Source organism: Micropterus salmoides, unplaced genomic scaffold, assembly GCF_014851395.1.
Source record: "Micropterus salmoides isolate LMB-PRFRI ecotype aquatic unplaced genomic scaffold, ASM1485139v1 Ms_hic_scaffold_1, whole genome shotgun sequence".
Lineage (NCBI taxonomy): Eukaryota > Metazoa > Chordata > Actinopteri > Centrarchiformes > Centrarchidae > Micropterus > Micropterus salmoides.
The window spans coordinates 24474609-24487700 of record NW_024040040.1 but is presented as its reverse complement, the minus strand read 5'-3'; the positions used below and the strand labels follow the sequence as shown (position 1 = coordinate 24487700).

Here is a 13092-nt window from a genome sequence, read left to right as displayed (position 1 = left end):
CTGCTCTACAGCTTTCTTATCACTTCTTCATGACGATGCTGTTTACAAACTATCGAAATGTTACAGTCAGAATTTTAGGAGTTGTTGCTTATGCAAAATTTAATCAAGCGCATGTTGCGTTGAGTGTGCCAATTCCAAAGGCCAGGAAAATGCATTTCCAAGGTAATTTCAAGGTCAGGGAAACACAAACATGTCCTCATGCTGCTTGTGCTTGTCTTTGCAAAGAAAAATAGGGCATCCACAGACTTTACAGGTCACTTGAGTCCCCCTTTAATCTGTAACAAGCTCCTCATTAAGTAAAATAGTGTTAACTTTTCATCAGTGCCTGTAGAACTTTTAACTTGTTCTGTGAAGGAGAGAAATACAAGTAACACAACACCGTCCTTAATCATATACAACAGCAATTTGATTCCAAACAAGTCGACTCCCTCTCACAAAATGTATGTTTCACTACAGAAGCATAGAGCGAGCAGGGAGGAGGGAGTGGCATTAGAACAGACTGAGAATAGCCGAGTGGCTGGGGAGCAGCAGGACATTAGCATAATAACTAATTAGAACGTTCAACGCACAGACCTTGGGACCCTCTTGGCCGATCTCTCCGGGCGGCCCCCGAGGCCCCTGGATTCCCTGAGTGGAGAGAGACATTGAAGGAGAAGGAGGGGAGAGAAGGGACGAGGGAGGAATGGAATGAGAGGGGGAGAGAGAATGAGATGAAAGAGACAGACACAGTGCTTTGGGCTGAATGTGACAGAGTGCATGACGGCTTAGTCAGGAGGCACTGAGGAGAAATGAGATGGCTCAGGTCCTCACACACCCACACACTTACAGACACACACACCACACACACACACTCTCACTCACTCACTCACTCAGACACACACTCATACACACACACACTCTCATGAACATCCACGTTTGCGCCCTTTGAGGATTTGCCGATCCAAATTCTTGGTCATTTTCGAACCCCCTAGCTATCTAGCTAATTGGGATAACGTAAGCCTCATGAGTTGGTAGAAACACCGTCTCCGACTGACTTGTACAGATTTTAAAACCAGTAATAAACTGGATCCACACACAAGGACTTACATGGTGATACAGTGCTTAAAGCCTGAAAGAGAAAGTCATCTTTACCTGCTGAACCATACAGAGGAGAAGAGGAGTAAGAAACAGTTTGCATTGCTACTAACGTTAGCCTAGGCTCTGATGGCTGGCTTTGACAGGTAAAATAGCACCATGGATATGCTAGCTGTGAAAGGGGCTTTCTTTTTAACACAACCTGTAATGTAAAAAACAAATTTAATCAGTGAAGATGGTAACTCTCTGGTGCTACCCCGGCTGCACACTGAGTCATCTGTTCCTTACACCTTTGCTCGTGAAAGAAAATGCATCCCTTTGCTCTTTATGTACAGAATGTCTCTCTTACCACACGTACCCTCATAAAACAAGTTATGGTTGCCACACTATGACTGGACAAGCACTGTTTGTTAAGTAAACGGTCAGTTACGTTTGTATTATTAGGGCCCGAGCACGACCGTGTGAGGTCCCTATTGAATTAGCTCGGATTATAATTTTTAGGGCCCGAGCACGACCGTGTGAGGTCCCTATTGAATTTGCTCGGATTATTATTAGGGCCCGAGCACGACCGTGTGAGGTCCCTATTGAATTTGCTCGGATTATTTTTAGGGCCCGAGCACGACCGTGCGAGGTCCCTATTGAATCTGCTCGATTATTATTATTTATTAGGGCCCGAGCACGACCGTGTGAGGTCCCTATTGAATTTCGATTATTAGGGCCCGAGCACGACCGTGCGAGGTCCCTATTGAATTTGCTCGGATTATATTTTTTTTTTTTTTTTTTTTCTGCAAAGTAGGCCAAATGACATGGCCTAAACATTCGAAAACTCACCAAAATTTGCAAACATGTCAGAACCGGTGAAAAATTTCGTATTCTACAAGTTTCGCACATGGGCGTTGCAAAATGACTCGCTAGCGCCACCTAGAAAATTGGAAAAATTAGCCCCTTTCACGTTCAACCTACATGTACGAAATTTTCTGGGGACATGTATCATCAACGCACAAAAAAGCCTCAAGAACCCATAGCCTAAAGTCAACAGGAAGTCGGCCATTTTGAATTTTACGGCCATTTTGGATGATTTACACACTTCGTACTTTAACGAACTCCTCCTAGGGATTTAGTCGGATCGACGTCAAATTCTGCTGTGCCTTCTAAAGGCATTGACGATGAAAAGTTGTGCTATTTGCGCGTTTTCGTCAATGGGCGTGTCCGTGGCGTCGATGATTCGCCATGAAACAGGAAGTTGTTGTAACTTCAGTGTACATGCTCACATCTGGACCAAACTGTACATGTAGGATGAGAGTCCCGCCCTGAACACATGTACATGCCGACATTCACCCACAGTCATAGCGCCACCTGCTGGCAAGAAAGTGACCTTTAACGAAGCAGCCCCCGCCGCACGTTTCACCTACGTGCACGAATTTTCTGTGGTACGTGTATCTTGTCCAGACGCACAAAAAGCTCTTGGAGCCATAGCCTAAACCCAACAGGAAGTCGGCCATTTTGAATTTTACGTCAAATTTTGGATGATTTACACACTTCGTACTTTAACGAACTCCTCCTAGGGATTTAGTCCGACCGACCTCAAATTTCTGCTGTGCCTTCTAAAGGCATTGAAGATGAAAAGTTGTGCTATTTGCAAGTTTTCGTCAATGGGCGTGTCCGTGGCGTGGCGTCAAAGATCACTCTTCGCCATGACACGGAAGTTGTCGTAACTTCAGTGTACATGCTCACATCTGGACCAAACTGTACATGTAGGATGAGAGTCCCGCCCTGAACACATGTACATGCTGACATTCACAGACAGTCATAGCGCCACCTGCTGGCAACAGGAAGTGACTTTTAACGAAGCAGCCCCCGCCGCACGTTTACCTACGTGCACGAATTTTCTGTGGTACTGTATCTTGTCCAGACGCACAAAAAAGCCTCTTGGAGCGATGCCCTAAAATCAACAGGAAGTCGGCCATTTTGAATTTTACGTCAAATTTTGGATGATTTACACACTTCGTACTTTAACGAACTCCTCCTAGGGATTTAGTCCGACGACTTCAAATTTGTGCTGTGCCTTCTAAAGGCATTGAAGATGAAAAGTTGTGCTATTTGCGAGTTTTCGTCAATGGGTGTGTCCGTGGCGTGGCGTCAGAATCAAGTCTTCGCCATGACACAGGAAGTTGTTGTAACTTCAGTGTACATGCTCACATCTGAACCAAACTTTACGTGCTTGATAACTCTCCACCCCGCTATGGAGGACCGATCCTGACACAGTCAGAAATAAATACAGAAATAAATAAATGCTCAATAAATAAATAAGCATCCAATTAAATACACAAAAAAAAGTAAATAAATAAATGTAGGTAGTAATTAAATTATACAAGGAGACATAAATGTATATATTTTAATTAGTGCCTTTACTTATTCACCTTTGTTATAATTACCTTATTTGTTATTCAACTTTATTTATTACTAATTTTTTAATGTATTATTTATGTGTGTGTTTAATATTTTTGTCTGTTTTATTCTTCCTTTGTATTTATTTACCTTATTTATTTCACCCATGGTATTTATTTCTGCCTGTCTTTTTAAATTTTTGTATGCATTTCTGCCTCATTATGCAAATGAGGAGGGGCTGTGTCTCAAGGGGTCATCTTCTCTGCTATTGGTGGACCAGTCAGACAGGAGAGCTCCTACTCTGCCTGCAGACATCAACGATCTTGCCCCTCACACAGTCAGATGGCTTCCTTCAGTGCGCTGAGGTGTTTAACAACTCTGAAGACAATACTACCAGCAATGTCTTCCTTCTCTTTTCACGTAGACGCTCCGACAGACAGTGCTTTCAGTTTGCTGCATGCATGGACACAGAACTGCGGTATAGGGAGAAGCACACGGTCAGCTGGCTGCAGCTAAATCTGGAGCACTCGTATTCAATTCTGTATGGTAAATTCAGTTTTAACGGAGCAGAGCGAGCTGACAGGCAGAGTTAGAGACTTTTTCTGTCTTTTCTCTTTACAAAGACGCATGTTGCAGTCAGAGTCTTCTCTGAAGAGGGCAATGAAGTCTCAGTTACCCGATGCGAGCACCACATACAACACAATTTATCAAATTACACAGGATATACAGTATGAAAATAAGATTGATTGGATTATACTCACAGGAAGTATAAAACCGTTATGCGTAACACAGTAATGTCAGGGAATTACTTAGATTTAAGTACTGCAGTTGTACATTTGAAATACCTTCCTACCTTTCTGATAGGAAGCCTTCTTGAGGTGGTATAAAACATTTCTTCTTATATTCTGATTTGAGTTGTGGACAACTATGACCACATGAATTAAAAAAATAAACATTTCACTGCCCAAGTCAGCTATACACAAGTCTTGTTCATTAGACTACATGCTGTACAGTATTTGTGGACAGATTTTGTCCAGGATTTATTATGCATTTCTTCTTCTTCGTTGCATGGTTTAGAATAATAAAGGTGAGAAATGGGTCTATTCTGAGTTCATCCTGCACTGCAGCAGCTAAAAAAGTCCATTTAATCCCAAAAACCTTTTCTTTTAGGCAGGCTGGAGCAGAAACACAGTAACGATGAAATGTGTGCTGTTCTCACATTCTTCCCTGTATGTACACATAAACAACAAGGCAGGGAAATATAAAAGGAATTTATTTTATTGTTTGGGTACATTATTGTTCAGTGTACATGCTCACATCTGAAACAAACTTTACGTGCTTGATAACTCTCCCACCCCGCAGACATCTACACGCCAATACCGATTTATATTCATAGCGGCAAGTGCTATGTAGCTCCACATAGGGGACACAGGAAGTGACATATAGCACCTTCATGCGGCGTCATAACCGCGTAGCAAATTCACAGCCGCACCGGCAGAGCTCCAGAATATGCAACTCGGCCGGCTCACATGCGGACGCGCTTACAAGTGCGAGGGCCCGCCCAACGCTGCTTGCAGCTTTAATTATTATTTTTTTTTTTTTTTTTTTTTTTCTTTTTTCTGCAAAGTAGGCCAAATGACATGGCCTAAACATACTCGAAAACTCACCAAAATTTGCAAACATGTCAGAACCGGTGAAAAATTTCGTATTCTACAAGTTTCGCACATGGGCGTTGCAAAATGACTCGCTAGCGCCACCTAGAAAATTGGAAAAAATTAGCCCCTCGTTCACGTTCAACCTACATGTACGAAATTTTCTGGGGACATGTATCATCAAGACGCACAAAAAAGCCTCAAGAACCCATAGCCTAAAGTCAACAGGAAGTCGGCCATTTTGAATTTTACGGCCATTTTTGGATGATTTACACACTTCGTACTTTAACGAACTCCTCCTAGGGATTTAGTCGGATCGACGTCAAATTTCTGCTGTGCCTTCTAAAGGCATTGACGATGAAAAGTTGTGCTATTTGCGCGTTTTCGTCAATGGGCGTGTCCGTGGCGTCGATGATTCGCATGAAACAGGAAGTTGTTGTAACTTCAGTGTACATGCTCACATCTGGACCAAACTGTACATGTAGGATGAGAGTCCCGCCCTGAACACATGTACATGCCGACATTCACCCACAGTCATAGCGCCACCTGCTGGCAACAGAAAGTGACCTTTAACGAAGCAGCCCCCGCCGCACGTTTCACCTACGTGCACGAATTTTCTGTGGTACGTGTATCTTGTCCAGACGCACAAAAAAGTCTCTTGGAGCCATAGCCTAAACCCAACAGGAAGTCGGCCATTTTGAATTTTACGTCAAATTTTGGATGATTTACACACTTCGTACTTTAACGAACTCCTCCTAGGGATTTAGTCCGACCGACCTCAAATTTTGCTGTGCCTTCTAAAGGCATTGAAGATGAAAAGTTGTGCTATTTGCAAGTTTTCGTCAATGGGCGTGTCCGTGGCGTGGCGTCAAAGATCAACTCTTCGCCATGACACGGAAGTTGTCGTAACTTCAGTGTACATGCTCACATCTGGACCAAACTGTACATGTAGGATGAGAGTCCCGCCCTGAACACATGTACATGCTGACATTCACCCACAGTCATAGCGCCACCTGCTGGCAACAGGAAGTGATTTTAACGAAGCAGCCCCCGCCGCACGTTTCACCTACGTGCACGAATTTTCTGTGGTACGTGTATCTTGTCCAGACGCACAAAAAAGCCTTTGGAGCGATGCCCTAAAATCAACAGGAAGTCGGCCATTTTGAATTTTACGTCAAATTTTGGATGATTTACACACTTCGTACTTTAACGAACTCCTCCTAGGGATTTAGTCCGACCGACTTCAAATTTGTGCTGTGCCTTCTAAAGGCATTGAAGATGAAAAGTTGTGCTATTTGCGAGTTTTCGTCAATGGGCGTGTCCGTGGCGTGGCGTCAAAGATCAAGTCTTCGCCATGACACAGGAAGTTGTTGTAACTTCAGTGTACATGCTAACATCTGAACCAAACTTTACGTGCTTGATAACTCTCCCACCCCTATGGAGGACCGATCCTGACACAGTCAGAAATAAATACAGAAATAAATAAATGCTCAATAAATAAATAAGCTTCCAATTAAATACACAAAAAAATAAAGTAAATAAATAAATGTTGTATTAATTAAATTATACAAGGAGACATAAATGTATATATTTTAATTAGTGCCTTTACTTATTCACCTTTGTTATAATTACCTTATTTATTTATTCTCCTTATAATCTTCAACTTTATTTATACTAATTTTTTAATATATTTATTTATGTGTGTGTTTTAATATTTTTGTCTGTTTTATTCTTCCTTTGTATTTTCTACCTTATTTATTTTCACCCATGGTATTTATTTCTGCCTGTCCTTTTTAAATTTCTGTATGCATTTCTGCCTCATTATGCAAATGAGGAGGGGCTGTGTCTCAAGGGGTCATCTTCTCTGCTATTGGTGGACCAGTCAGACAGGAGAGCTCTAGGCCTACTCTGCCTGCAGACATCAACGATCTTGCCCCTCACACAGTCAGATGGCTTCCTTCAGTGCGCTGAGGTGTTTAACAACTCTGAAGACACTACCAGCCATGTCTTCCTTCTCTTTTCACGTAGACGCTCCGACAGACAGTGCTTTCAGTTTGCTGCATGCATGGACACAGAACTGCGGTACAGCACACAGTAACGATGAAATGTGTGCTGTTATCACATTCTTCCTCTGTATGTACACATAAACAACAAGGCAGGGAAATATAAAAGGAATTTATTTTATTGTTTGGGTACATTATTGTTCAGAGTACATGCTCACATCTGAACCAAACTTTGCGTGCTTGATAACTCTCTGACCCCAGACATCTACACGTCAATACCGATTTATATTCATAGCGGCAAGTGCTATGTAGCTCCACATAGGGGACACAGGAAGTGACTATAGCACCTTCATGCGGCGACATAACCGCGTAGGAAATTCACAGCCGCACCGGCAGAGCTCCAGAATATGCAACTCGGCCGGCTCACACGCGGACGCGCTTACAAGTGCGAGGGCCCGCCCAACGCTGCTTGCAGCTTTAATTTATTATTTATTTTTTTTCTGCAAAGTAGGCCCAAATGACATGGCCTAACATACTCGAAAACTCACCAAAATTTGCAAACATGTCAGAACCGGTGAAAAATTTCGTATTCTACAAGTTTCGCACATGGGCGTGGCAAAATGACTCGCTAGCGCCACCTAGAAAATTGGAAATGATTAGCCCTCGTTCACGTTCAACCTACATGTACGAAATTTTCTGGGGACATGTATCGTATCAAGACGCACAAAAAAGCCTCAAGAACCCATAGCCTAAAGTCAACAGGAAGTCGGCCATTTTGAATTTTATGGCCATTTTTGGATGATTTACATACTTCGTACTTTAACGAACTCCTCCTAGGGATTTAGCGGATCGACGTCAAATTTCTGCTGTGCCTTCTAAAGGCATTGACGATGAAAAGTTGTGCTATTTGCGAGTTTTCGTCAATGGGCGTGTCCGTGGCGTGGCGTCAAAGATCAACTCTTCGCCATGACACGGAAGTTGTCGTAACTTCAGTGTACATGCTCACATCTGGACCAAACTGTACATGTAGGATGAGAGTCCCGCCCTGAACACATGTACATGCTGACATTCACAGACAGTCATAGCGCCACCTGCTGGCAACAGGAAGTGACTTTTAACGAAGCAGCCCCCGCCGCACGTTTTACCTACGTGCACGAATTTTCTGTGGTACGTGTATCTTGTCCAGACGCACAAAAAAGCCTCTTGGAGCCATAGCCTAAAATCAACAGGAAGTCGGCCATTTTGAATTTTACGTCAAATTTTGGATGATTTACACACTTCGTACTTTAACGAACTCCTCCTAGGGATTTAGTCCGACCGACCTCAAATTTGTGCTGTGCCTTCTAAAGGCATTGAAGATGAAAAGTTGTGCTATTTGCGAGTTTTCGTCAATGGGTGTGTCCGTGGCGTGGCGTCAAAGATCAAGTCTTCGCCATGACACAGGAAGTTGTTGTAACTTCAGTGTACATGCTAACATCTGAACCAAACTTTACGTGCTTGATAACTCTCCCACCCGCTATGGAGGACCGATCCTGACACAGTCAGAAATAAATACAGAAATAAATAAATGCAATAATAAAAATAAGCTTCCAATTAAATACACAAAAAATAAAGTAATAAATAAATGTTGGTATTAATTAAATTATACAAGGAGACAAATGTATATATTTTAATTAGTGCCTTTACTTATTCACCTTTGTTATAATTACCTTATTTATTTATTCTCCCTTATAATCTTCAACTTTATTTATTACTAATTAGGGCCGAGCACGACCGTGCGAGGTCCCTATTGAATTTGCTCGGATTATTAGGGCCCGAGCACGACCGTGCGAGGTCCCTATTGATTTGCTCGGAGTATTTTTATTTTTTTTATTTTTTTATTTTTTTCTGCAAAGTAGGCCCAAATGACATGGCCTAAACATACTCGAAAACTCACCAAAATTTGCAAACATGTCAGAACCGGTGAAAATTTCGTATTCTACAAGTTTCGCACATGGGCGTGGCAAAATGACTCGCTAGCGCCACCTAGAAAATTGGAAATGATTAGCCCCTCGTTCACGTTCAACCTACATGTACGAAATTTTCTGGGGACATGTATCGTATCAAGACGCACAAAAAAGCCTCAAGAACCCATAGCCTAAAGTCAACAGGAAGTCGGCCATTTTGAATTTTACGGCCATTTTGGATGATTTACACACTTCGTACTTTAACGAACTCCTCCTAGGGATTTAGTCGGATCGACGTCAAATTTGTGCTGTGCCTTCTAAAGGCATTGACGATGAAAAGTTGTGCTATTTGCGCGTTTTCGTCAATGGGCGTGTCCGTGGCGTCGATGATTCGCAATGAAACAGGAAGTTGTTGTAACTTCAGTGTACATGCTCACATCTGGACCAAACTGTACATGTAGGATGAGAGTCCCGCCCTGAACACATGTACATGCCGACATTCACCCACAGTCATAGCGCCACCTGCTGGCAACAGAAAGTGACCTTTAACGAAGCAGCCTCCGCCGCACGTTTCACCTACATGCACGAATTTTCTGTGGTACGTGTATCTTGTCCAGACGCACAAAAATGTCTCTTGGAGCCATAGCCTAAACCCAACAGGAAGTCAGCCATTTTGAATTTTACGTCAAATTTTGGATGATTTACACACTTCGTACTTTAACGAACTCCTCCTAGGGATTTAGTCCGACCGACCTCAAATGTTTGCTGTGCCTTCTAAAGGCATTGAAGATGAAAAGTTGTGCTATTTGCAAGTTTTCGTCAATGGGCGTGTCCGTGGAGTGGCGTCAAAGATCAGCTCTTCGCCATGACACGGAAGTTGTCGTAACTTCAGTGTATATGCTCACATCTGGACCAAACTGTACATGTAGGATGAGAGTCCCGCCCTGAACACATGTACATGCCGAAATTCACCCACAGTCATAGCGCCACCTTCTGGCAACAGGAAGTGACTTTTAACGAAGCAGCCCCCGCCGCACGTTTCACCTACGTGCACAAATTTTCTGTGGTACGTGTATCTTGTCCAGACGCACAAAAAAGTCTCTTGGAGCGATGCCCTAAAACCAACAGGAAGTCGGCCATTTTGAATTTTACGTCAAATTTTGGATGATTTACACATTTCGTACTTTAACGAACTCCTCCTAGGGATTTAGTCCGACCGACTTCAAATTTGTGCTGTGCCTTCTAAAGGCATTGAAGATGAAAAGTTTTGCTATTTGCAAGTTTTCATCAGATCCAATCCAGACAATGGAATAAGACACGCACACACAAAAAAAACCTGACCGATTTCACCAGAGCGGCTGGACATACACACCCAAAATGGCGGCGCCCAGTAAAGCCACAAGGTCTTCTCGCTCTTGAATCAGCAAAGACTGTACATCGCGGGGAATTCTACAGACATCAAAGCTACAGACGCTGCTAGTAGTCGTCTCAAACGCTATATCTAAACACTGAACTTACAACTACAGTCTTACAGCAGTTAGCTACCACATTTGTAGTGTTGAAGTTAGCCTCAGTGTAGTTCGTTTTTAGCTGTATTTTCTCCAGGTTTCTCCGTTTTTCACAGTTTTCATCCTCTACAGCAGCATAGCACTTCTGTCTCTCCACACACACAGCAGCGGAAAAAAACAAAAAACTTTCGCTCGCTCCCAGAGACACGGGAGCAGGTGGGCGGGCCTACCTGCTGTCAGCTGATTGGCCAAACTAACCTGTCGGTCTATTTTGCCCTGGTAACTGAATTTTAACCCTTTAAAATCCTTAGATAATCTCTCAAGTTGCATTTCAAGAATAAAATCACTCTCATTCAGATTTTTATAGGCTTTTCCTATTTTTAAACCTAGATCATTTCATCTGTGTTACACGACTTTTGCACCTGAGCTCTTTGGGTTAGTGAAAGTATCAGATGTTTACAGTCCAGAACTAAATCTGATCTGTGTAAAGTGATTGTGACAGATATGAAATCTATAATGTCAATGATTTGTATTGGTTGGGTCAACTGACACTTAGACTTAAATGTACATTTATTATCACATGATTGTATGTGGTTGCCTAGACACCTCCGTCTCCTGACTCAGACCCACTGCAGGCATAGCGTCATCGCAGCAGTCTGTTCTACTGACCGGAATAGAAAGAGGGGGATGAAGATTAAAAGTTGAAGCTGTGGTTGTGGAAAGGTGACCTCTGTGCATGTTCATCTATGCAGCAGCCTCCACTGGCTTTTAGATGCTTTTTAACTCCATTCAAAAAGTGAAACTTGGATATTATATTCATTCATTACACACAGACTGATATATTTCAAATGTTTTTTTCATTTAATTGTGATGATTAAAACTGACAACCAAATTCAGTATCTCTGAAAATTAGAATATTACTCAAGACCAATACAAAAAAAGGATTTTTAGAAATGTTGGCCAACTGAAAAGTATGAACATGAAAAGTATGAGCATGTTCAGCACTCAATACTTAGTTGGGGCTCCTTTTGTCTGAATTACTGCAACAATGCGGCGTGGCATGGAGTCGATCAGTCTGTGGCACTGCTCAGGTGTTATCAGAGCCCAGGTTGCTCTGATCGTGGCCTTCAGCTCTTCTGCATTGTTGGGTCTGGCGTATCGCATCTTCCTCTTCACAATACCCCATAGATTTTCTATAGGGTTAAGGTCAGGCGAGTTTGCTGCCCAATAAAGAACAGGGATACCATGGTCCTTAAACCAGGTACTGGTAGCTTTGGCACTGTGTGCAGGTGCCAAGTCCTGTTGGAAAATGAAATCTGCATCTCCATAAAGTTGGTCAGCAGCAGGAAGCATGAAGTGCTCTAAAACTTCCTGCTAGACGGCTGCATTGACCTTGGACCTCAGAAAACACAGTGGACCAACACCAGCAGATGACATGGCACCCCAAACCATCACTGACTGTGGAAACTTTACACTGGACTTCAAGCAATGTGGATTCTGTGCCTCTCCTCTCTTCCTCCAGACTCTGAGTCCTTTATTTCCAAAGGAAATGCAAAATCAGAGAACATAACTTTGGACCACTCAGCAGCAGTCCAGTCCTTTTTGTCTTTAGCCCAGGCGAGACGCTTCTGATGCTGTGTCTTGTTCAAGAGTGGCTTGAAACAAGGAATGCGACAGCTGAAACCCATGTCTTGCATACGTCTGTGCGTGGTGGTTCTTGAAGCACCGACTCCAGCTGCAGTCCACTCTTTGTGAATCTCCCCCACATTTTTCAATGGGTTTTGTTTCACAATACTCTCCAAGGTGTGGTTATCCCTATGGCTTGTACACTTTTTTCTACTACATCTTTTCTATCCCTTCGCCTCTCTATTAATGTGCTTGGACACAGAGCTCTGTGAACAGCCAGCCTCTTTAGCAATGACCTTTTGTGTCTTGCCCTCCTTGTGCAAGGTGTCAATGGTCGTCTTTTGGACAGCTGTCAAGTCAGCAGTCTTCCCCATGATTGTGTAGCCTACAGAACTAGACTGAGAGACCATTTAAATGCCTTTGCAGGTGTTTTGAGTTAATTAGCTGATTAGAGTGTGGCACCAGGTGTCTTCAATATTGAACCTTTTCACAATATTCTAATTTTCTGAGATACTGATTTTGGGGTTTTCATTAGTTGTCAGTTATAATCATCAAAATTAAAAGGAATGAACACTTGAAATATATCAGTCTGTGTGGAATGAATGTACAGTATACATTATACAAGTTTTACTTTTTGAATGGAATTACTGAAATAAATCAACTTTTTGATGATATTCTAATTATATGACCAGCACCTGTAAATGCCTTTCCATTCAGGGTTCACTCTTCACTCAATCTATCTGTACTGTCTCACTGTGACCACAGGAGGGCAGTAGAGTGATAAACACCCTGTCCAGTGATCACCATGGAGGACTGTGGATTCACCATGCTCTGCTGTTAGTTGTATCTGGCTGTGTGTAATCTTGTTTACCAGAGGGGGGTGCCCTTACTGTGT

At 42.7% G+C, this 13092-nt stretch overlaps 1 protein-coding gene across 1 annotated transcript in view; it reads right to left on the bottom strand.

The window, feature by feature from the left end:
* Positions 1 to 13092, bottom strand: part of LOC119918435 (collagen alpha-1(XXI) chain-like) — a 101111-nt gene that overhangs the window by 1680 nt on the left and 86339 nt on the right. Inside the window, exon 18 of the mRNA XM_038739223.1 lies at positions 574 to 627. Coding sequence (XP_038595151.1) covers positions 574 to 627 — 54 coding nt within the window. The remainder of the gene's footprint in view (positions 1 to 573; positions 628 to 13092) is intronic.